General features: G+C 44.5%; 1 protein-coding gene across 1 annotated transcript in view; it reads left to right on the top strand.

Moving 5' to 3' along the window:
• LOC147707023 (adhesion G protein-coupled receptor F5-like) overlaps window positions 1-26,445 on the top strand; it is a 948,772-nt gene that overhangs the window by 775,708 nt on the left and 146,619 nt on the right. The window contains exons 16-18 of the mRNA XM_086926247.1: window positions 14,025-15,443; window positions 22,596-22,637; window positions 22,743-22,793. Of these exons, the coding sequence (XP_086782373.1) occupies window positions 14,025-15,443; window positions 22,596-22,637; window positions 22,743-22,793 (1,512 nt within the window). The remainder of the gene's footprint in view (window positions 1-14,024; window positions 15,444-22,595; window positions 22,638-22,742; window positions 22,794-26,445) is intronic.

Raw genomic sequence — 26,445 nt, 5'->3', positions numbered from 1 at the left:
CTTGTTCCAGCTTCTGCGGGCGGCCTGTTGCTGGTGGTGGTGGGTCGTTGTTTTCTTGAAGGTGAAGTGGACGCAGCTGTGGTCCGTCCATTGAAGCTCTGTGGCGTGGCTGAAGTCGATGTCCTTGCTGGATGAGAAGACAGCGTCGAGTGTGTGTCCGACTCCACCCTGACCTTCAAATCCCAGGTGAATGCCCTCTCCTCCTCTCTCCACTTTACACTTAAAACCATCAGAAAAATTCTACCATATCTGGAGAAGAAACATAGGACAACCATTGTCACAGGTCTAGTGCTTTCACGCCTAGACTATTGCAACAGTCTGATGCTAAACGCCCAGCAGAGCGTAATCAACAAACTCCAACTACTGCAAAATGCAGCCGCCCGCCTAATCACTGACACACCCAAATTTTCCTCGGTATCCCAAGATCTGGTAAAATTACACTGGCTACCCATCCGTAAAAGAATCACTTTCAAGGCGGTATGCATGGTTTTCAAGGCCCTCCACGATACAGGTCCCAGGCACCTGAAATCTCTTTTCCGCTGGCATAAACCAGCAAGAACTCTGAGGTCAGGACAACTGGCCCTGGTTACAGTCCCCAGAACTAAAAAAGCTCGCTGGGGTGGTAGGAGCTTTTCCCTTGGAGCGGCAGAGGCCTGGAATAAACTCCCTCTGGTGCTCAGACAAACTCAGGACCTGATGGTCTTCAGAAGAGGACTTAAAACATGGCTCTTTACTCTGTAAGCACGCTCCTTCACACCAGCCTATCTTTTCAGCGCCAGGACACCTCCGGGTAACAGAGCGCTCTACAAATGTGTAAAATAAATAAATAAATAAATAAATAAATAAATAAAGATTAGATAGTTGAGCTCTTTCTGCCAGTTTATGCCAAACCCATGCTGTACATTGTACTGGGTTAATCTCAGTCCACGGGCCATGGTGCCCCCCAACAGAGTTGCTGCCTGCGCTGCCATTGGAAGCACTGCATCAGCTTCTATCGCCACATGGGGTTAAAACCGCTGTGGGAAGTGCCAATAATGTGCAAATTGAGCCTGAGCACAAAGATACTATAATCTGAAATCCGGAGCCTCAAACCCCACCCCGCTCAAATGGCTGCACTAGAAGATCCCACCTGCACCTGGGCTTCTTTCTGCCCAAAACGAATGTCGTTAACGCGGACTGGAGAGTTTTGAATAGTGCCATCTTCAATTTAATGGGGATATTAACAAGAAAGTACAGAAGCTTGGGGAGAAAGGACATTTTAACAACTGCTATTCTATCCGCCAAGGAGAGGGGGAGATGCGCCCACCGCTCGGCTTGCTCCGTGATACACGTGATCGCACAGCCATAGTTCTCCGAAACCACTACCTCTGGGTCTCTATGTAGCCAAACCCCTAGATACTTCACAGGGTCCTACGTCCAAGTCAGCGGGTACTCCAACTCAATCTCTTTCGTGCGTGCCGTTAGGGGAAACACCACCGATTTCGACCAGTTGATCCCGAGGCCAGCGAACCGTTCTAATCTAATATACTCCTGGAGCAGTTCAGACAAATATACCTCAGGTTAATGTACATATAGCAGCATGTTGTCGGCATCCAAAGAAATGACCAGCGGTCTCTGTCAGAATCGCAAAGCAGCTGCCCCATTCTTTTGCCGGTGCTTGCAGGCTCGAGGCTCAAGGGCAAGCGAAAATAACATCGGTGACAGTATGCACCCCTGCTGCATGCCACCCTCAATTGGAATTGGAGACAACACCCACCGATTCACTCTCACCCTAGTAACTGGCTTTTCATAGAGCACTCTAATCCATTTTTAAAAAAAGGGAGGGAAACCCATCCGGTTCAGAACCGTGAACATGTATGGCTATTGCAGAGAATCAAAATCCTTTGCCACGTAGAGCAGCAAAGCAACAGCTTGGAAATCAGGGTCAAAGTAATGTAAAGTGGGAAAAATAGTTTGGCAATTATGTGTAGTGGAATGCGCCACGACGAATCCGGACTGGTCGGGCAGGACCAATAGGGGAACTAGCGGTTGCATCCTAGTTGCAATCATCTTTGCAGGAATTTTTGCATCAATATCATTTATTGAGAGTGGCCTATACGATTCACATTTATTCGGAGGCTTAACCGCTTTCAACAGAGTCACCAGCAGGGCCTCCTTGAGAGATGGTGGCAGCCTTCCCATGGCATACACTTCTGCATATACTTCTAAAAATCGGGAGACTAGTTCTGACGCATACGCCTTATAGAATTCACTAGGCAGGCCATCCATTCCAGCTGCCTTACAAGTAGGCAACAACATTATGGCCATCTTGACATCTTCTTCATCGAACGTCAGTCCTAGATATTTCCGGTGCGAGTTAGAGAGCCAACCTAATGCCACATCATCCAAATATGGGCCGATCTCTTCAGGTGACATGGCGTTTTTGGCGGCATATAGCTGGGTATAAAATTGTACAACTGCTGCACTAATCTCAGGGTTAGAGTAGTGAGCGACCCCATCCTTGTCCTGCATCTCCGCAATGCGTTCCTGGGTTCTCGGTGCAGCCAATTTTTGCACCAGGGTTCAACTCGGGTGTCCCCCCTCCCCATTGCAGCGAGCCATCTTGCGGAGAGCACAGTGGAGCAACTCCTGATCCACTGTTTCATTATGTTCCGTGACAAGCGTTTGTATGTCCACCAGTTTTGCCGGCGAGGGGTTGGCCTCATATTCCCATTCGAGTGCGAAGATATCGGAGGCCAGCTTTTTATTGTGGTGCCAGATATCCCGCAACACCCCCGCCTGAGCCCAATACAAACTCCTCTAATGGTAACCTTAAACGCTTCCCAAAGCACTCCTGTACTGTCAACTGTGCCCTCATTTTCCCTAAAAAAATTCCTGATCGCCTCGGTGACGGTCTGTTTAAAAACTGGGTCTGCTAATTCTGTGGGTTGTAGGCACTACGAGAAGGGTGGTCGTTCACATGTGGGCACTTGCAGGTCCAAAGTTACCGGAGAGTGGTCCAAAAGCGTTTGCGCTTCATGTTTCACCCCCGTTACCCATGTACGAACTGTCTCAGAGAGAAGCCAGAAGTCTATTCGGCACCAGGATCCATGTACGGTGGAAATAAATGTACTCTCCTGGCTCCCAGGATGCCGACATTGCCATATATCATATGAGTTCCCCGCCTCACATATCCCCTGTATCGCCTCAGAAGCTTGCTTAGGTCTTGCCTCGCCACTTGCGTTTTATCTAACGTTAAATCTAGGCAGGCGTTAAAATTGCCACCCCAAATGAGCGCTGCGGGGGGGGCGAATTAAGAAATTCAACGCCACACATCCAAATAAAAGGAGGGGTCGTCCGTGTTTGGACCATAAACATTTACCAACAATACACTCATGCCCCCCAAGCATCCAGGCAGAAGCGCCACTCGTCCCTGCTCATCCATATCCTCTTGAATAACTGTGAATGGAACACCTTTTTTAATAAGGAACAGTACCCCTTTTGAGTAGGAAGAATGGAAGAATAGGAGGATACAACTTTGATACCTGCCCAGCGTGTTCCCATATTTTTTGCCGATTCAACAGTGAGGTGGGTCTCCTGTAGTAAAGCCACGTGTACTCCAATACGATCTAAATATGCGAAAACTGACCTAATCTTTTTTGGGGTGTTAGGTTAGGAATTTAACAGTAGTGTTCATATTGATAGACCAACTTCAATAGATGGAATTGCCAATATTCTAGGAAATAAAGTACAGATGAAAAAGAACCATATGCAGTAAGAAAAAAAGAAATAAGGAGCGCGTTCCCATTTCAGTTTTGCCATCCCTTCAAAGAGTCCCCCTAACTCCCCCACCCCCAAATCCCCTCCCACTTCAGCAACCCCAACTCGCCAAAGCCATCCCATCCCTCAACACCCCTACCCCAATTAAGAACAAAGAGTAAAGTGTATATACGGGGTACACCCATTGGGGGCGTTTGAGAAATACTGACGTCCTATCTGCTAGGAGGTGGCAGAGCAGAATAACTACTGCACCTAGAATCCAAATCTATGCAAACCATGTCGGAAGCCCCAGAGGGTAATAGTATTTGGCCTATCAGAGATCTACCACCGGCAAGAAAAAAAAATACTCATCATCTGTAAGCAGCATAATTACACAACGAAAAGGACTATACACGATGAACCAAACAGTAAATATCGGACTGTCCCTCTGCCCACGTCAATCTTCAGTTTCAGAGGTTGCTTGGGATTCTGGCCGTCTCCTTTTCAGTTGTTTAGCATGTTCCAAAGCGACCTTAAGAGTAGTGAAACATGTTTAGGCGCTGTCAGAACCTATCCTCAGGCGGGCTGGGTATAACATTGCATACAGGAACCCCTCAGTTTGCAAAAAAAAAATTGACAGCGCCAAACTCTCTGCGCTCCGCTTGCACAGCTATGGTGAAGTCTTGGAAAAATGCTAAAGTGTTCCCCTGATGTTCAATTGTTCCCTTCTCTCTGGCCATGCGTAATATAGTGTCTCGAGCACTGTAGTTAAACAACCGAGCAATAACAGGGCGCGGCAGAGCACCTGGGACCGGATTGGCAGCAAGGGAGCGATGAGCACGCTCAATAATAAACAATGGTGACCGGTGAGCAGTACCAAAAATATCAGTGTTTCAATAAATGTCTCCATTTTCCTCACATTTGTGGTCTCCGGCAGCCCAGTGATGCAAATATTGTTCCGCCGAGAACAGGCCTCCAAATCCTCATTCTTTGCCTGAATGAGGGAGAGGACCATCTCCATATTCATAGTTCTCCCTGAGACCTCGCTTAGCCCATCCTCCGTGGCAGATACCCTTTGCTCAACCTCCCCCATACTGGCATTCTGTTTCCCTAGCTGATCGAGACGGTGATTGATGGCCATCATTGTGCCTTCTATAGACTTGAGGCTGCATTGCATGGCAAGAAGTGTGGCCTCCAGAGTGGGCTGCCCTTCCCCAGGGGCATCAGCCTCTGAGTCTGAGGCTGCTCTCTAGGTCGGTTTAGGAGCTTTGCGCGCCTCGAACGTGAGACGTGGCTGGGATCTATCTGTCCGGCCATGACGGCGGCAATGGGGATCTCCGTGCTACACACAGAAGGGACAGTGCCCCCAGGCACAAGGCAGTGCAACTAAACAAACCACAAGTCGCTGCAATAGATGTAACCAGGCCCCTCCGTCACACACAGCAGCAGGAATTACATGGAGTCGCCACTTAGGTCCAGCGAGTTAGCCAGTTTTCGTGGATGTTACAGGGCCTCTCCTTCAGGCTGCAGACAGGGCCGCAAAGTTCAGTAGACAAGCAACGTAATAGACTAGTATGTAGTGAGGCAGGGGCATGAAGCTGCAATGTCAAGCCCCTAAACCACCTCTACACACCATCTACTCCCCTTGGTAAAGGTTATCGGTAATGCCAAAGTGCGCAATAGTGATGTTCCATGCCAAGAGCACAGAGCAAGGATTTCCCTGTGGCTTTATATAACTGGCACTATTCAGCAGTCAGCAACCTGGGGCAGCTGCAGCTCTGTGTGTAATCCGTCGAGGCAGGCGCTGTATAGCAGGGCGGGCGGGGGGGGAGCAGCACCGGCAGACTACAATGCAGGATTTCAGAATTCAGCAGCTCGGCCCAGCCACACTACCGCAGCAGCTTGTGCACCCCAGCACCCAGCAGCAGAGCCCAGGCAGTGGGCTACACTACGCCTGACCCTGCCTCCACTGACGCAGGCCCAGCACACGCTGCATCCCCACTCACCACCAACAGGCACCAGGGGCCTAAATGCCGCTTTCTGTCAGGAGTTTTCGTGCGGCCGCACACAGTCTCCAGGGTGCCCCTCACCGCAACACACCGCCAGGGCTCCGAGGATAGTACGGATCCCTGACGGTGTGCACCCCAGAGCGGCAGGCAGTCGTCACCAGATCTGGGGCGTCGGCGGAGTTGCTAGCACTGATCGTGCCGCCACCGACCCAGTGCAGAGCTGGGAAGGCCTCCAACCTTACGGCCTCACGGGCGCAGCCATTAAGCAGTCGGGAATGTTGCTGTCCCCTGCGCCCAGCAATTGGCGCAGGGGACAGTTTTCTATTTGATGCACCCCCAAGAGCTCCAGATGACAAGGATTTAGGGCAGATAATTTGCGGATTTCAGCTCAGCAGGGCAGAGCCTCACAGCTAAGCATGAGCGAATTTTGCGGATCTCGCGTTCGCGAATTTTGCGGATTTGCGGATTCGCAATCCGCAAAATCCGCGAATTCCCGCGAATTTGCGGATTTTTTTTTTTTTGTGTTCGCCCGTGTTTCTGCCAGTTCGCGAGGGTTTTGTACACTTTCGCAAATTGCGAACTTACCTGTCGGGTCGCAAGTTTCGCGAACTTGTTGTTTCTACGTGTCCAGCCTGTTTGGGACACTCTTCTTCATCACTGCCACTCTCTGTCACCACTGCCACTCTCTGACTACTCATGCCACCCTCTGGCCCACCCATGCCACCCTCTGTTTCATCACCACACCCTCTGGTTGTCCAGTGTACATTATTTTCGGCAAAGCAAAGCACACCTTCCCTGCCTCAAGTGACCTGAATTAATTTGGGGCTGATTCATGTGTCACAGAATATTTTTTTAGCTGGCACCTGCTTCCTTAGTGCGCCCTGATTAGTGATCTTTTGCACTTGCTAAGTGCTTTCATTGTTGCAAAATTAGTTACAACACCTGCCCTGCCCCAACTGACAATAATGAATTAGGGGCTGATTAATGGATTTTAACTTCCAGCCTGGCTCCTGCTTGTCTCCCTTAGCTGTAATTCAGGACCTTTGTGGCATATGTGTAACTATTCTGAGGTTCAGAGCAGGGTCACATACTAGTTTCAACTGGCAACTGAACTCTGGAGGGGCCCCTCAGGAAGCACTCCAGGAAATGGCTACTAATGATGAGCCTGAACTTTTGAACCTGGTAAGTAGTTACTTTCAGTTTTGCTAAAATCGTATTTCTGCAATTTTGCACTTATTCGCGGGGCGCGAACTCACGCGAACAGTGCGAGCAGTGCGAGCAAAATCCGCTGCTCGCGGATTTGCGGATTTTGCGGGAAATTCGCAAATCTCGCGGATTGCGGATTTCCCGAAAATCCGCAAAATCCGCGAGCGGAACGGATTTTCCGCCCACGCCTACTCACAGCCATGGTGCAGCCATCTTGCCTTCTGCCCTCTAGCACCCCCGAAAAGCTACATTCCTAAAAGTTGCTCTTTCTCAATATTTATTAAAAGTCCGACTTCATCATTAAGGTAGGCAATCTATAAATATTTAAAAAATAGTATAATTCGTTTTTGTGCTGTTCCCTAACCAGAGATAGCAGAATTCATATTTTATATCACATCTCTTTGGGCCCAATTCACAGAACTAACTTAAGACAAAATCCTAAACTTACTACCATTTTGGTATTCACCGAAGGCACTTACTCATTTTGGTATTTACAGAAGGCACTTACTCATTTCGGTGTTCACAGAAGTTAAGAGTCCTAACTTGAGGACTCCTAAATGTCTTCTGTGAATACCAACAGTCTAAAAGTTAGGATTTTTCTCAGTTTAGGAGTAGTAAAGTTAGGACTCACTTTACTCCTCCTAAACTGAGAAAAATCCTAACTTTAAGACTTTCGGTATTCACTAAAGGCATTTAGGAGTACTAAAGTTAGGAGTCCTAACTTTACTACTCCTAAACTGAGAAACATCCTAACTTTAAGACTTTCGGTATTAACAGAAGGCATTTAGGAGTCCTAAAGTTAGGAGTCCTAACTTCACTACTCCTAAACTGAGAAAAATCCTAACTTTAAGACTTTCGGTATTCACAGAAGGCATTTAGGAGTCCTAAAGTTAGGGCTCCTAACTTCTGTGAATACCAAAATGAGTAAGTGCCCTCTGTGAATACCAAAATGAGTAAGTGCCTTCTGTGAATACCAAAATGATAGTAAATTTAGGATTTTGTCTTAAGTTAGTTCTGTGAATCTGGCCCAATGTTTCTCTGTGGGCCAGCTAGAGCGTTCTTATATTGAAATTAGCCGTTGAGTGGTAGTCACTGTAAGGGCATGCTAGTTTTAAAGTTCTACATCCTACTTTCGCATTTATGCATTATTTTCCCCAGGTATTCTGAGAAATTCTGTGGTTTGCACATGAACAGCCTTCCTGTGTACCATTCTTCCTACCTCTTCAGTACCTGACCGTATATTGTTGTACTTAAGGTTGCATATGCTGAAACAGACCTGAGGTCATGCAGATTTAAAGAAATGAGTTCCTGCAGCTTCAGGTTCAGATGATACAAGTTATTTCCGGTGTTGGTTTCCTAAGAAAAGCAAAGATATCATCCCAAAACACACAGAGGTGTTCTTTGCTCCTAATCAAAAAGGTAGGATTAAGCCTCAGAGAAACTGATAGGAGGGAAGGATGAGGGTACGGGTAAGTAAACTCTTTAATAAATAATTAATTGCCACAAGCAGAACCCCTGTTCACTGTCACCAGCCATGATAATTGGTGAACATTTCATGAGTGTCTGCCTAATCACTTCTGGGCTGTGGAGAGGTTCTAATTCTGCTCCCATTTAACACATAGCAACATCATTAAACAAGCATTGGCAAAGCCAATAGGTCTGCCTTTGGCTTCCAGCCTTTTGGTGATTTATGTTTTTGTCATGGTTTTTGCAAAATGCTTTATTGTTAGGAAGCCGCATGGACCTCAATCTAAACATAAACATTGGCTAAAAGCAAAAATGTTTTTTTGGTCTAAAAACGCATGCATTGCCATAGTACTCCCTGGAACTGAAGTGAACCATTATGTGTGTTGATGTTCTCCTTGTAAAAGGTCAACAAGAAGTAACTCAACTAGTCAAGTAATCTTTATTGTATTAATAATACAAATGTTTACAATATAGATAAAACATTATACATAAAACTGGCTCAGCATAATAAGAACTGGGTGTAGAGCTAGGATGAAAGTGTAATAGCAGCATCTAAGAAACTGGTAAGTGCACATCAATGGTACTAAATGAAAATGAGCAACATGATGACAGAGTGTAATAGCACCTTACAGGAAATAGCTAGGTGCACAGAAATGTCTCTAAAAGATAATGAGCAGTATAACAACTTGGATCTGCAAGTTTATGGCCAGTAAAAGCAGTTCATATTTAGCACAGGAGGTATCCCAGACGAGGCGATCCTGCCCATTCGTCGGAGGATAGCGTAGTCAAATCTCAGTTTTATGATCTCCATGTATTTACAAAATTATGCTAAGTCCACCTGCTCTGTCATGCTGAAGACCAAATTTACTGCCTCGTTTCAAGTTTGGGTGCCATGAGGGATTAACAGTGGTTTTAACAGTCTGCGGTATGGTGTAAAGAGTACAGGACAACAGGAAAATCAGCAGTTTCCTATTGCAGTAAGAGTACACCATCTTGGTTAAATTCCTCCATTTGTAGGCCCATTAGCCTGGCAAAATGGATTTGTTTTAAGCAGCCTTTATGTAGTGCACTTGACAGATAGGACTGTGGCCTGAGGCAGTCTAATTCTGAGCTACAAATACAATACGAATGCTCCACTGCTCGCAGTACTCTCAAGTTTCTATGTTTGTTCACATTACTTTTGGGGGATAGACAGCTACATTGTTTGTCAGAGCATATTTAAACATGGCTCACAAGAGATGCGGTCTGTTTAACACCCTTTGGTCAATTTGGAGAGAATCAATTGTAAGTTGTAAGTGTTGTGACCATGGGTTTCCACTGTGGCTGATAGGGGAAGGATAGCTGCTTTTATTGTGTTAAGTGACGCATGGTAATCCTGTGGTAGTAGCTTATAAAGGATACATTCTCACAAAAGATAACCAAATGATTAAAAGCTTAGTGTGTGCAGAATAATATGTATTGAAAGAAACAAGGCATTTGCTTTTTAAAGATGAGAACTCTCACTCATCACAGGGGTGACATGCTTCATCATTGGGTTCCCTCTTACACACAGTGACCGCAAGGTTCACTGTGTGGGCTACGACTCTCCCTCAGGAGAGAAGCGTGAGGTGTTTTCTTCTCCAATGTGATATGTGAGTGAGGGGCAGAATGCAACAATTATAACATAATGTGAGTTAAAATCATCTCATCTAGGGAAAACTAACTTTAATCAGTATCTCCAATGGATGCAATAAAACCAGTGTAACGATAGGGATATAGATGTGCCCTATCCGACTAGGCCAACATGTTTCTGCCAGATATAAAATGTGCAGCATTCATCAGGACCAGTGTCATGTCACTCTGCTATACTTAGTGATAAACAAAAAACATACTTATGTGGACTCTATAAGGACCAACTTCCATCTGGTCTAGTCTCTGTAACAACAAAAAGATACCTTCATTAATACAATACTTGTTGTATAAACACATATCAGCAGTGACTGTTCCCCAAGTGTACGTGTCAAGTGCCAACACACCATCATTGTGAAAAAGCACTGGGAGAACCAAGTATCTCACCTCTAAGCAGAACAAATTCTGCCTCTACCTTACATAGGTCCTTTGTCTATGTGCGGGTACCTACAGGGAAAATAAAATATTTACAACACACCAGAAATTGATTTGCAGTCATATACAAATATCTAATAAATTAAGGGCATGAGAACCGGTACCTAAGTTGGATATATATATTTTCACCTTATGTCTCGTATATAACCTAAAACCCCTTGGTTTGTTCTATAGGACGTGAAAGGTTTACCTCACTACTTTTCTCTAATCAATGGCCCCATCTGTACAAAAAAATCGTAATCTTAACCGCTACAATCCTGTAGATGTTTCGGAGGATAAACATAATGTACTCTCACAACATTATCACGCTAGAAATCAGACCAAAACCACAAATCTCAAACGTCAAAATTAACGTTCAAGCCAGCAACCTATCTCAAGCTGAAGTGCTTCCAGCTCTTGTCTGAGGCGCCACTCACCTTAAAAACCGTCAATGCTTCCTATCCAGACAAAGGCCGAAGGGAGACTAACCCTCGCCTGTTACCGCATCTAAAAGCAGGACTCGCGTCTCTTGGCCCGGAAGTGAAAAGAACCACTTCCGTTTGCTGGACACGTTTGTCTTCGTCACGGGGCAATGGACCCTTAGAACATAACACACGGTTCTCACAGCGCTATTCAATATGCGCTTCACATTTAGAAATGTATGTGAACACTCCATAAGCCTGTGCTCCTCCAATGACAATATAACCAGGACGCTGGCTTCTGGGATATGTAGTGTATGCTAGCAAACCCGCACCTCTTAAGGTATGTTTCAACGGAAAAGTACCATCCCCACACACAAGAAAGGTGGCAAAAAGGCTGCAGGTAACGCCCACCTGTTCTCAATTGTAAATCTATGCGCGCTATTAATAATATCGCCACAATCTGAAATATACAACTCATGGCACTGTGTATAATGATTATACACCCTCATTATTGCGCGATATTACCAAGAGGGAGTCACACATTAAAGATATTATGGCTATACATATGTAGGAGTTACCGGTCCATCCGGATCACAGTTTCGCAGTTCAGTACTATAATGCACGCAAGCCATAAGGGAATCCACTGATACTGTTGTTAATGGTTGATGAAGCTTTCCTATAGGCATAATATTTAGTACTACCTGGCTATAGAGCATTCCACTGGATTTCTTCTGATAAACAAAGGCCACTTTAAAGTAATTTACAACAACATTGGCAGGAGAAACAAACTGATAAAGTTGTAATGTGCCCTGTGCTCTCATCTGGTAGAAACGGTCCTGCTCGCACATCAGGCTCTACAATCAAAGGCAACACTGTAGAAATAATAAAGCCAAAACAAAAACACTGGCACTGAAGGCAACTAACTTGTGTCCGAACTATATTTCTTGTGAAAGGGCTAAATGCAGTCACTCAAAGAGAAGTTAGCTAGTAGCTGAAGTAGGCTCACCCATTGTCCCATGCTGTATGCAAGAACAGACCAATGTATGAAGAAAAAAATAATACAATCAAATGGTCTTGGCTAACATCAGACTTTAAAATACATATCCCTCCAAAAGCAGCCCGTCCCACTACAACCAGTCAGAGTAGTACACTCCACACTTTAAGGCTAGTGTTCACATAGCATTTGAAAGGGGAACGTCGTTAACGACGCAACTTTTAGCACGCAGTGCTATTACAACGAGGTTTTTAAATCACATTCTATTACAACGCATGACTCTGGGGGCGCTCAAGGATAGGGAATACGTTTAATTTACTATCCAACATCTTCCCTAGTGTCAACGGGGACTGGTGTTGGAATAGTAAATTAAAATATTCACTATCCAACACCCCTTTGTATTATGCGTTGTAAAAGAATGCGTTATAAAAACCGCGTTGTTACAGCATGCGTGATAAAAGCATGCGTTGTAACAACGTCCATCCCATTTGAAAGCCAACCTAGCAGTGCAGTATTGCATATATACAGTCCATGACGAGGCCCTGAAGTGCTTTTAGTAAACCACTGGTGTGCCTAGTAATGCTAGTAGTTGTATTATACCAGGGAGTTGTAGTGGGGCCTGATGGGTATTATGTGGACAAGCTACTGTTAGGCCTGTCATAGACAATCTCTACATCTGACTTTTTACAGCTTTGTATTTAGGGCCTTTATCATGACTTTGGTGGTCTTGGAGCGGGTCCGCAATGCCACCACACCGCCGCCCCGCTCCAAGACCACCAAATCCAGAAGAAACATCCTGCCAGATTCCAACTTTTTTAGTCTCTGGCGGGCGGTATTTCGGTGGCCCCTCGACAGTGCCTAAGAAAAAGGTACTGCAATGGGAGCGTCAAAGACACTTCCTGAAGGGCATGACTTGTCAAGTCCATGCCCTGGAGGAACTGGCGTGCATGCAACATGTGCCCCCCCTGCATGCACGCCATGGCCCTGAGGCAACAAGGGGGCCTGTAACGCCCCCTTAGTTTCCACACCGCCACACTTTTCATGCCGGGCTCACCTCCATGAACACAGTGGCTATGAAGAAACTAGTACTATGATTGACTGTGCCGCAGCGGCACCGCCAGCATATTATCAGCCTCACACCACTGCAAGACCACCATGGATCGAGGATGGCTGACGGTAGCAGTGGTTCTGTTGAGCTCCAACCGCCATAGTGGTAATATGGTGGGTAGATTGCCAGTTTGGCGGACCAGGAACCACCACCACGACTACTGTGGTTCAATTGATGTAATAAGGCCCTTAGTCTTTCCTAGAGGTTTCTCCAGAGGTACACCTCATGGCAGTTCTTTTTCAGAATTATAACTTGACTATTTTTAAAAATTTTGAAGATTCTAATTTACTAATTACTTTTTGCTTTCTATAATGATCAAATCTTTTACTGAACCCATGAGCTTTTAACCTGAAATCTCATCTCAAGTATGCTTGTATATTAGCCTCGGACAAAGATGTATGATGACTCAGACAACCGTGAGTTTGTACATCAAACCTCATACTAGTTAATTAGATCCTCAACAGCATTGAACATCCAGAATAGAAAGCTTAGCTAAAAGTTGGTACAGCCTGGTCTGGTGGTGCCACACATGTGATAAGGATCCACTTGGTAGATTTTATGTTCAGACCATAAATAATGGTCTTTACTTATCTCTCAGTGTTGTGGGGATCAAGCTTCTCAGCTGACTTTAGTTAACCAAGACATTCTTGCTGTGAAATTGATCAGACGTCCTGTGTTCGGAGCTCTGGTGGACGTCAAGCAAGCAGTGTTGCAGTTTTTTAAAGTCACTCCTAAACCATATTGTTTCACAAAGGGGGTCATTTTTAAAACTTATCTCAATACATTAACATAATTACTGGGATCTTTCAGAGAAGTGTCACTCAAATTTCCACAGGTAAGACAATCAAATGTCACACATGAGCCCCCTGAAAGCATGGAAATGCCACACTTAGGCAATATGAGAACTTTGCAGGTATGTCTACAGTGGTTGCATTTGTGTTGCATGACTTTTCAGTGATGTCATGCCCTATTACTGGTTTTCTCTCTGTTTATTTCAGAATTTTCTCAATACAACAGATGTACTTGTGAAGAAGCAAGACACCTGGGCATCTGTGACTGAAACGCAGAGGATTGAGGGTGGTTCGCAACTTCTTCGGTCAATGGAGACATTTTCACAAGGGATTCAAATAAATGACACCATCACACAAATGAGCGACACAATAATTTTTCATGGGATTGTTGCAAACCACGATACTAATGATTACTATGAGGACTTTGCTTTCGGAAACACAACAGGGAAGGTGAACATTTCCAGTGAGACTCTAGCGACTATTCGTAACTTCAGTGTACTCACTATTGCTTACTCCTCATTGAACGACATTCTGACAGTAAACCAAAGTGAGACTGTGAACGGGTTGGTTATGTCAATTGTGATCAGTAAACAAAAGAGTGCTAACTTAAGAGATAACTTTAACATATCAATGATGTTTGAAAAAATCAACAGCTCACTATCAAATGCCTCATGTGTCTTCTGGAAGTTCAATAACTATGGATCAGGCGAGTGGGACACAACTGGCTGCACAACCATTGAACAAGAAGATCAAGTCCTTTGTACATGTAATCATTTGACACCATTCACAATATTAATGTCATCTCCCCGATCCTCGCCATCTGGAGGCAATACAATGGAGGAAGAAAAACAGAGACACGTTACCTTAGAGTACATCACCTACATTGGTGTGGCAATTTCCATGGGAAGCTTAGTTATTTGCCTTATAATGGAGACACTTTTTTGGAAGTCCGTTACCAACAATAAAACATCATACATGCGGCATGTGTGCTTGGTGAACATCGCTGTGTCACTTCTGATTGCTGATATTTGGTTCATCGTTGGAGCAAGCCTCACGCCACAGTTGTCCAATCACACTATTACCAATGCAACATGCAAACATACTCAAGTCTGTGATGCTGCTACATTTTTCACTCACACATTTTACCTTGCTGTGTTTTTTTGGATGCTGGCCATGGGCCTTATTCTCTTTTATCGTCTGGTTTATGTTTTGCATTATATGACCACGACGTTTATGCTGGCCCTAGCATTCTCCCTGGGCTATGGATGCCCTCTCATCATATCAGTTGTTACTGTAGGTGTTACAAGTCCACAGAACTATTACAGAGAAGGCAATAGCTGTTGGCTTAACATGCTGAATACCAGGGCATTCCTTGCCTTTGTCATACCCGCCTTAACCATTGTTGCTGTAAATTTTATGATTCTTGCTCTAGTCATCATAACTCTTCTGAGACCTTCTTTTGGAGCTCAGCCAAGAAAGGAAGAAAAGAGCACACTATTCAAGATTGCTAAAAGTGTTGCCGTCTTAACCCCATTGCTAGGCCTGACCTGGGGATTTGGAATAGGAATATTGATAACAAACAACTTTGTGCTCAACGTAATATTTTCTCTTCTGAATTCGCTACAGGTTAGTATGTGATGCACTGCCAAGTCTTTACTATTTTATGTGATGCATTGAGTATAATTTGTTTACTTCAACAGTTGTTTCCAAATTTGTCACACTCTCTGTGAAATTGTGATAATGGTGATTAGGCACCCATTTACTGAAAGGGATCTGTAGCAGCTCCTAGCATGCTCTCACTCATGTTGTCAGATAACACCTTCGTCCCCCTTTAACTGAAACTGAACTTTTTGCAGAACTCTCAAGTTTCTCAGGTCTACATGTGAATAATCTATCATGCCCAGTTATTTTTCTTTGCATTCTGTAATCCTGTTTTCAGTGATGCGGGCACAGACTGTTGCAGGTACTTTATTCAGCCCAAACTCCAGCCCCCGGGGCCAGGCATGTTAAGAATGGGGAGGGGCAGTGTGGCCCCCTACGTGGGCTGATTTCGACCCCGGGAACCCCATTACATTTATTTATTTTCTAATAAGGGAAGGAGTGTGGTCAGCCCACTTCCCTGGGCCATGTGTTTCCCTGGGACCCTATCCCCCGGCGCCTGCCCTTTACTTTAATTTATTTTTCATTTAAAGGGAGGGGGGCCAGTGACAAGCCCCCCCACCCCGAGCCATTTTCGCCCTGGAGAACCCCATCCCCCAGGGACTGACCCTAGTAAAATATATATATATATGTCTTATTTATTTAAGGAGAGAGGGCCATGCGGCCCCCACCGAGAGCCGATTTTGGTCTGAGGCCTGGCCTGTAGTGTAGTGGAGACTCCAGGGGGAGCCTGAAGGCCCCTGTGGTCCATGCCAGCTCCCTGCCTTCTTCACGCATCTGCATTGCTTTGAGACCCAGGGAGCTGCTGAACATCCACCTTGGATCCCAAAGCAATGTTTCTGTTTCCTTGCTCGCTTGACAGGGGGCATGGAAACAGACATGCTCCGCTTTCAGCAAGAGAGAGCATTTTCTGTTCTCGCTTGCTGAAAGTGGAGCAGTGTTTGCTATGGCTTGACAGGAGCTAACTGCAATGTCCGGGGGAAGGGCATCCTGGGACATTGCTTAAGCCTGCCATTGGTGTTGGCAGTCACCAGAGCCATCTAGGGCTCCACGAGGGGGGACGCGTGGCCCTCCTCCTTTATTATTTAAGCCCCAAGCCCCAAGGAGGTGCGGGCCATGTAGTTAGTTTTAAAGACTTGTCCCGGGGAGTTGGCAATCCCGAGGGCTGTGTGGGGGAGCTGGAGCCCCCGCATTAATATTTAATTATAGTTCCTGGGCGCTGGCAGTCCCTAGGGCTGCAGGGGAGGCCATATGGGCCTCTCTCACATTCATTTAGTCAATAGCCCCAGGGAGGTGGCCATCCCTGGGGCAGTGAGGTGGCCATCCCTGGGGCAGTGAGGTGTCGTGGAGGCGCCCTGCATCACTTTTCATATCTTTGCCCCGAGGTGGTGGCGGTCCCCGTGGCATGGGGGTGCTGCATGGGCACGACCGCATTACTATAAAAACTTGCCCTCCTCACCCGGCCCACCTGGGGGCCTATATTTAACAAAGCGGAGGAGCCCCTGCTTCCTTTTTTTCTTTTTTTTCAGCTGGAATCTTGGAACCAGCCCGACTCCAGCCAGATTTTCTTTTTTTGAAAAGCTTTTTGTGGTCCTGGAGGTCTCCTTGGGACTCCGACCAAAAGACATAGGGGGTCAGTCTGTTTCTCTCTGGCCCCATTTTCTTTTTTTTAACATTTTGCCTAGTGACTTAGTTCAGCAGAAAGTGGCTGTTTTTTTCCTGCAAAGGGCATCAACAACAGGTTTGCAGTGATAAAATCACCATCTTCCTAGCTTTCAGGAAAAGGCAGACTTGATACTGAAAATATTTTTTTACCAGAGTTTGTGCATTTTACTGGGAGATAGCACATTTTTGTGCTTTTAACCTCCTTCCAGTTTGGGGTGGAAACAGATGTGAAACTCATGGTGGGACACATAAAGCTACACATTTCTAAAACCGAGTCAACATTCTGAATTTTGCATGGGGTCATTTCTGTGTATCCATTAAGGGCTTCCTATAGAAAGTAACAATTGAAATGAAAAAATATTGAAATTGAGTTGAAACATACAGACATTTGTGCCTATATTTGGATTTGAAATGCCTTCTTATTATGAAAGATTTTCAAAAGCAATATACTGTTATATCCGCTAGACAATTCTAGTTGAGGGGATTTGTAGGGTTTTTAGGTAGGTTTTCCAAGAAACCGAGGTACCCAGAGCCAAAAAACGAGCGGTACTTTGCAATAGTTTTTCATTGTGTACCAAATAAGCAGCAATTCATATGGAAAATGATAAAGACTGGAAAAAGGCTATAAAGAAAAAATCAGTTTTTCTGAAATGTAGACCAGATTTTGAGTTTAGGAGCAGTGGTTTAAGCCCCAGTTCAGCGGGCACCTAGGGAAACCTATGAAACTACTAATACAGCTTTGAAAACTAGGCCCATGTGGGAGTCCAGGGTGGGTTGACTTGCATGACGTTCACCAGGTTTTTATACCTAAAACCCTATGCAAATCTCAAACAAAACTATTTTTATTGCATTTATGTGAAGAAAACTCTTATAATCTGGTGGGACCCATTCATTTTCTACCACCCTGCATTCTCCGAAGCATTCTGAAAAAAAACATGCCTCAGTTGTGTGGTTAGGCCAAAGGCACGGAAGAACTGCGCAAAATGCAATATAGACACATCACATTTTTCCACTGAAAACCAATGTTTTTTGCAATGTGAGGAGTCATTTTTTAGCCACAGCTTCACCAGCACCTAAGGAAACCTACTTCACCAGCACAGTTTTGAAATCTAGACAGGGGTGTCCAGGGTAGGGCGACTTACATGGTTTATTACTCACAACGAAGAAAAGGACAACAAACAGAGAAAACAAGCAAAACAAGGCGGTTTGGATTCCAACTTGGATATCTAACAAAGGCATTCTAATGCATATTACCACTATGGACTTCTCTAAGTATCCAGTCTGGAAGGGAAAAGAGACAAGGGAAAGAAATCAAATTTCTTAATACTGCCCTCACACACTTTTCCATGTCATGCTTCATCATTGGGCTGCATCAAACGCCCAAGAGCAGACCAAATCACTGGGCGGAGCGCAAAATAATTTTTTAAAGAATATAGTGATGAAGATGGAAAATGTGGACATACACAAAAGAAATAGAGAAAGAATTGTTCCCCCAAGAAGGGATCAGAACGTGCAAAACACAAATAATAGTGTTTAAACTATTTGAGGGGAACCAAAGGTTATCTTTATTCCTGGTCACACTCGATAGGGTTAAATGTTTGATCGGATATCTTGGAGAATGTATTATCCCTATATCCTGTTTGCAGGAACCTGTCCACATTTTCCATATTCATTACTATATTCTTAAAAAAGTTATTTTGCGCTCAGCCCAGTGAGTTGGTCTGCTCTTGGACGTTTGATGTGGCCCTATGATGAACCATGACCCTTAAAAGTGTGTGAGGGCAGTATTAAGAAATTTGATTTCTTTCCCTTGTCTCTTTTCCCTTCCAGACTGGATACTTAGAGAAGTCCATAGTGGGAGTATGCATTAGCATGCCTTTGGTAGATATCCAAGTTGGATTCCGAAGCCCCTAGTTTTTCCTGTTTTCTCTGGTTTTTGTCCTTTTTCTTTGTTGTGAGTAATAAACCTTGGAGGGGGGGCTAGAAAATGCCATTCCCTCGTTTCTCCTTTTTGTGATTTTCTCTGATTTGCCTGGCTCTCACAATGTTGTTTTGCCCAGAATCCCATGCAAAGCTCAAACTTTGCCTAAAAAACACATTTCCCTTGCATTTATGAGTGACAAAACTTCTGGAATCTGCAAGGAGCAACACATTATCTATCACCCAGCATTCCCCCAAGTCTCAGGAGAATAATGGTGCCTCTCTTGTCTGGGTAGGCCAAGTGCCTACAACAGGAAAGAATGTAGAGCGCACCATAGACACATCACATTTTTCTGCTGTATAACAATGAGTTTTTTGCAATGTGGGTAGCTGTGGAATTCGGGCCACAGAAGGCAACCTACGACCCAGCACGTTTTAAAAACTAGACATCTGGGGGAGTCCAGGGTGGAGTGACTTGCAAGAGACTCACAGGGATTTTTTTTACCTAGAATCCTGTGTAAAACTCAAACGTTGCCTACAAACTATTCTTTCTTGCATTTCTGTGAGAAAAAGTCCTGGAGTCTGCAAGGAGCACACATTTACTATCACCCAGTATTCCTCTAAGTCTCTTGAGAAAAATGATGCCTCATTTGTGTGAGTCAATATTAGCAATGGGGTAACCCAGTAATGTGCAGAACCTGGGGATAGATACATTATGTAAACAGTGGTTCTGCCGCAGTAAAGACATTTATTTGTAACCTACTGTGTCCCCGCATAGATAGGAAGTCAATCAATGATTCATCAAAACACATCACTGAAAACACAAAAACACGACTGAATTGAAAAATGTTTTTAGATATATTATAAAAAAGCATACATCTAGTGAAATTAATGATAAACCATAAGACTGATGCACAATGTACACATAAACCAAACAATATGTACAACACTGGTAATATAAACAGTGACTCAAAAAGTAATACTGATACATATACCAACAATCCGAAATTGACAAAAAAATGGTATCACATATATAACACATAAACATGAATTGATTGACAGCTTTGGTGAAAAAGACCTAAATAGACCTATGATATACCATTTTTAACATTTAATTTTTCTGTTTGGGCAACAACAGTTGAATGGTGAACGTTCGCATTTTGACCCCTTCAAAATTGTGTGTATCTGATAGACATCACCATGGGGTCTTCATCAGGACTAGGAACCACTTATGTACAGCATTATAGAGGAATATACTCTTGAGGGTAATAAGGAGAATCAAAAGATACATGAGAAAGATGTAGAGGAAAAAACACAATAAGGGTATATCAGGGTTACCTCAAGTGCATTATGTTCACCTCTCATACCTTTCCTATGTGGATAATTCCCAGCATCATTATATTCTGAGTAGATTCCGGTTAAATTGTATTCCGTTAATGCTGGGACATCCGGTGAACTTATTCTCAATAATTCTTCACCACTGCCCATGTCATGTGACGAAAAGTCAAAACAATCCATTTTGCATATTCTGTTTTATTGTTCATTTTATGCCGCAGAGGAAGATGTTTATTTTCCGATTGCTGCAAAAATTTAGTTTGCGATCTTCTGCTGCAGCACTCTTAGTTTTCCAACAATTAGAATCTCCATATATATGCTATGTGACTGCTTCCTCTATTGTGTTAACAGTTTAACATGAGGACATTTGCACACATCTAAAAGTTAAGTACGCAATCTTGAATACAGTTCACACTTTCATAAATGAACTTTGGGCTAAATCACCTTATGGACAGCACCTGCATACACATATAGAGCATCTTACTAAAGATTTGTGCTTTGCAATATTAGGAGACCTTTTAGTAGATTATCAAAATAAGTAGTATCAAAATAATCTGTATCTTTTGTAATATTGACATCCTGGCTTTCATAGATTGCGATCTTGTTGCACAACGTTTTAATGATTTTTTCTTCTCTTTAAGCAATATTTGAATTTGAAATATTTATTGAAAATTGAACTTTTTTATCTATTGTTGTCATTTGAGGTAGCCCAGGCAATACATCAATTGACATACCAACCAAAAATGTATTGTATGAAATTAGTTTTCTTTTTTGTAATTTTGTGCATTTTTAATGTGAAATAAAGTTTGAAATTGAATTGAACAAAAGTCATCTTTGAACCTGGAGAAAATCCTTGAATACAACAAAAGCATTGAAGGTTTGCCCAATAAGAAAGATGGACAGCCAACTTATATCAAATGTGTAATTTACAAACAGCACTGTAAGGCTTCAACCTCTGATCTACTCTATCTACACCACCGAGGTGCTTATTGTAGACTAAAATGCACACAGGTTTGTGCAATTCAGCAGCCTGACCACAAACAGGCATAGGTGAAGTACTCTCCTCATGGATGGTAGTCAGCATGTGGACATCTCTCCTGTCTGAAAATGTCACAGCTAGTAGTTAATATGCATTGTCCCCACTGACGTTTATTACATACAATCTCATTAGGGTAACCTTTATGGTTAGATTGGATTGTGCCACATGCAACAGTGTCCATTTTGAATAATATTTTGAACAACTGCACACTAGTGTAGAAGTTATCCATGTATAAATTGTCACCTTAAAAAGTCAATTATAAACCCTAGTGTCTAGTGGGCCTACAAAGACTCCCCACCCGCCCAGAGGGCAGACCGGCCTAAAAACAACGGATCTGCCCTTTTTCTGGGGGTGGGGGGAAGTGAATTGAAAATAAAAATTAGCCCCCAACATGATTGACTTCTTGGGCAAAGGGTCCTGCCCTCAATTTTGTCCTAAAAATGATACTTGGTGCCTAGCAGGTTTCAACTTTCCCTGGGGGTGCTGACTGCCCCAGAAAATGTCTGAACTATCCTGCGGAGAGGGCAAGCCATTGATATAAATGGAGCGGCCAAGCTATTGATATAAAGTTATGCCACACAAGGAGCAACCATTTACTCTAGGGGCTGCTCCCCAACCAAAAAGAAGCTCTGGTGTCTAGCGGGTGAGATTCCTGCTCCATGATCATTGACCCACCCGCGATTGGAGCAGGAATCCATCTCAAACAAACATAGGGGAAGGGAAACCTCTTTCTTTTTTTTGTGTACCTGCTATGCACGCCCCCTCAGAGAAGGATTTACCTTCTTCCTCCAACAGGATGGAAGCAAATGGCTTCCACTGCGCCAAAGCAGTATTTGATAAGGTTGGCATGCTGATGTCATCAAATCGCCAAGGGTGGGGGCTTATTACAGGGGGGTTGTGCCAGTGCACCCAGCATGAGCCCGTGCCAGGATGGCCACATCCACTGGATGGTAGGGGTAATGTTTGTGGTGTTCAGAAGTACTTTTGTAGATAATAACCCAATATGTGTCTTTTACCTTGCTACATAAGATTCACTCTATCTTTCGTTTGCAATTTGATTTCAGTGCAATTTATTAGTACTTACTTGTAACATTGTGTCTTTCAAATATGTCATGAAACACGTTATGTGCCTTTAATATATGTTTTACTTAATGTTTTAGGGGTTCTTCATTCTGGTGTTTGGCTCTCTTGTGGATACAAAGGTGAGACTGTTGATGATTTTGGCACAAATATCTATGAATTTTCATTGTACTGTAGACAGTCAGTGTTCATTTTGAATAATTTTGCTTTTCCATTAATTAAAACAGACACGGGAAGCACTAGTCTCACTATCAAGATCAGCCTCCCTAATCGCCAAGGTATGTTTAATGTAGTGACATGATGATGCGCAGGTTGTATGATCTGTTGGGAAAGCACCCAGGGTTTCAATCAATAGACAATTAGCAACGCAAGGTTTCACATGGACGGATGCAATTATACAGTGTCAACCCAAATGCCTAAAACTGTTGAAATCTACAGATTAAGACAAACTGTCTTGCATTTAACTATTTTATGTGACATTGTTTAGGTAAGGTGCTAGTTGCACTGATAGTCTTTAAATATGATCCATCACATTGGGCCTACATAGTATATTCTACTACAGGTAAGAGGGTAAAAAAATAACTTTTAAATTGTTTTAAATAACAAAATGTTGCATACCAGAGAAAATACACCTTTTATTACAATATATGGCTCCAGAAAGTCGAATTATTTTGTCAATATGAAGTTTACAACTTGGTGAATCCTTTTAAAATTTAGAGGACTCCCTGTAGCGAGTACTTATGCAAACAACTCACTGATTCTGAAACCTTGTGGATACAATATGACTCGGTACAAGTAGCATGATTCTGGTGGAATGGTTACAGGATTGAAAATGAGTCTGCTCATTGCACTTAAATTGCAAGCTAAACCCAATGGAATGGAAAATTAGAATGGTAACCTGCTCTTAGCAGATGTTAAATGTATGTTTTAAAGGAAGAGGATGTTTTGGGATTAGTGGAGAGTATGGAGAGGTAACTTCTGGTGGGGGGACATTGTATGTTTTCCCTTACCAAAAAAGGAAATTATGCTCATGCAATTGTAAGGAAACAACCATCCAGAAAAATGGGGTATATTGTTCCTGTACATGGAAAACCATGCGTGGGAACACCACCCACTGAGAATTAAGCAGAGCAGAATTCCAAACAGTAATCTGTTCTCTCTAAATGTAATCAGGGCCAGTGTCCGCTAACAATGGGTTCGATTCACAAACAGCGCGTTGTAGTATTATTTGGGCTGCTACTGTAATACTACATAAATCACTACAAAATGCAGTTCAAAAACAGTACTTTGATGGTAACTTACCATTCTGCAGTTACTTACACGTGCAACTCACACTTTTGTAATAGCATACACATTTGTAGTGAGTCCACAACTTTACATGGCTAACCACTGGTACTGAACACACTCCCATTGAAAATACATTTCGGGGCATATTCTCAAGGAACTATCGCCGCATAATTGGCAGTTTATCACAGTCAAAGTTGTGATAAAAATAACGCCCTATTCACAAGCAGCTGATAACTGCCCATGTCACCCGTTTACCCACAGTATCAGCCGCAAAAAACATTGCCACAGATAACCCCGGCAACTATCGGTAATGAGATGCAGAGTCAGCGTTCCCTTGCCAAAAGCAGCAACAACACCACTCCGCAACATTCTCAATGACCAGCCAGATCTGCGAAAAGACCAAAAAACATGCGATAAGTCACGATAGCAGCAGGAAATTAACACCTGCTCCGACCTGGTGTAAAGTCGGACGACAGCCTGCACCACAAAAGGGAGCATAGCCCAGATCAACACCTGAAGGGCAAAAGACCATGCAGCCCAGACACCCAAGAGGGCCACAACACCCACCGCCACCACCCCCAGGACCACAGCCCACCCCATCCGGGGCCCCACCGCCCCCCCGGACCAACACTGAGGTAGCGCAGGCAAAGACAGTGACCCCCTGAAAACACACCAACCTCACACCCCAACACCAGAGACTGACATTACAAACCACAGGCTCAAAGGGACAACCGACATCCCACTGCAGCCAAAGCTGCTGACCGTGCTGCACCTGCTGGCCTCTGGTACCTACCAACCAACAACTTCCAGAGTCAACTCCACAATCATGCGACACACAAAGCTGGGAATCCCTACCCACCAGACACGACAGCACAACTTACTGTGGGAACCTGGGCCAGCTATGTACATGAGCCATCAATGTCATGGCACCTCAGCCACACAATAGCTGAATGTGGGGAGAGGTGGGAAGCAGGCATGTGCGAAGGAGGCAAGTAACCCATGAATGAGAAGGTACCCATTGCCAAGTGTAGCGTGGATGTGATGGCCAGACTGCAGTATGTAGACCACAAATATATCAATGTCGACAGACACCGCTGGTGTATGGAGTGTAGTGGACAGTGGATGCAACCATGTCACCCCAGCCACTGGGGAAGCTCATGGAAATGTAGCTTGTTAGATACCCCCCCATAAGCGTGAGTGGAATGGACTGGCCCGACGTATGCCAGGCAAGCATAGGGGTGTGAATAAAAAAGCACATAGCTTTGGTAGTGGTCCTCGTCCAGAATGCCCAACGTCTCTGCCAGGGTGGAGCCCTTCAGCCCAACATGAGGCCGATTTCATCGCCGTGAGCGATGTGGCCTACGATCCCCAGGCCACTGGTTCCCGAACTCGACTTGCCCGCCCCTGCAGAGCCAGGCCTCACTGCTCACCTGCCAACACAGGCATGTCTCGGAGAGGGCCCACCACGTGCCAGTGCAAGCTCTAAGCCCGAGGCACATGAACCTGGCATCCTGCTAAGACCAAGCAAAAAGGGGGTTGCTGAACTGTTCCTATGGAAAGAGAGGAATTAGGTATAACTGGCGTGACCGGAGGTGTAAATGTGACACCTTTGGGCATCCATTATGTTGGATGTATTTGCCTCACACACCCAAAAGGGTGTCATGCTTCATCATAGGCGTTGCTCCTCATCGGGGAGGCGGTGCAATCCCCGACGGGCTCACCTCGAAGAGGGGCTCTTTGGCGGAGATCTTTTGTATCTAACTGCCTTATGGTGAAGTGCGGGTGTGTGGGTGGGGTAGCAAGTTGCCTGGATGAGTGATTTCAATTGTAGCAGGGGGTGCCGGAAACCACTTTATTCTGGGGGTCCCCCTACTGCAATTAAAAACGTGAATCTAGCTCGCTAGGTGTTAACAAGTTAGGTAAAGTGACCCTAGAAGAGACTAGAAGAAGGAATGGTCGACATGTTTCTCGTGTGTGGCTGTTTGCCCGCGATTCATCAGGACCTAGTAATGGTGAGAACTACATATAATAAACAACATGCTGGTGTCATGTGTGTAGTGTGGGTGTAGTTTACCTCTGTGGTTCAATCCTATGCCTAATGGTCAGGGATTACATGCCACATGAGTGTTCGGCGGGTCGGTACATCGGGGTTGAACCTTTGGATGTGGCTCAAACTTCCCGTGTCCACGCGTATTCACCTACCCATCACCGCCGAGCTCGGCATAGGCATAGGATTGAACCACAGAGGTAAACTACACCCACACTACACACATGACACCAGCATGTTGTTTATTATATGTAGTTCTCACCATTACTAGGTCCTGATGAATCGCGGGCAAACAGCCACACGCGAGAAACATGTCGACCATTCCTTCTTCTAGTCTCTTCTAGGGTCACTTTACCTAACTTGTTGACACCTAGCGAGCTAGATTCACGTTTTTAATTGCAGTAGGGGGACCCCGAAAATAAAGTGGTTTCCGGCACCCCCTGCTACATTTTAAATCACTCCTCCAGGCAACTTACTACCCCACCCACACACCCGCACTTCACCATAAGGCAGTTGGATACAAAAGATCTCTGCCAAAGAGCCCCTCTTCGAGGTGAGCCCGTCGGGGATTGCACCGCCTCCCCGACGAGGAGCAA

Source organism: Lissotriton vulgaris, chromosome 6 (genome assembly GCF_964263255.1).
Source record: "Lissotriton vulgaris chromosome 6, aLisVul1.2, whole genome shotgun sequence".
NCBI classification, from domain to species: domain Eukaryota; kingdom Metazoa; phylum Chordata; class Amphibia; order Caudata; family Salamandridae; genus Lissotriton; species Lissotriton vulgaris.
The sequence above is the reverse complement of the archived record's forward strand: the minus strand, read 5'-3'. Positions and strand labels throughout refer to the sequence as shown.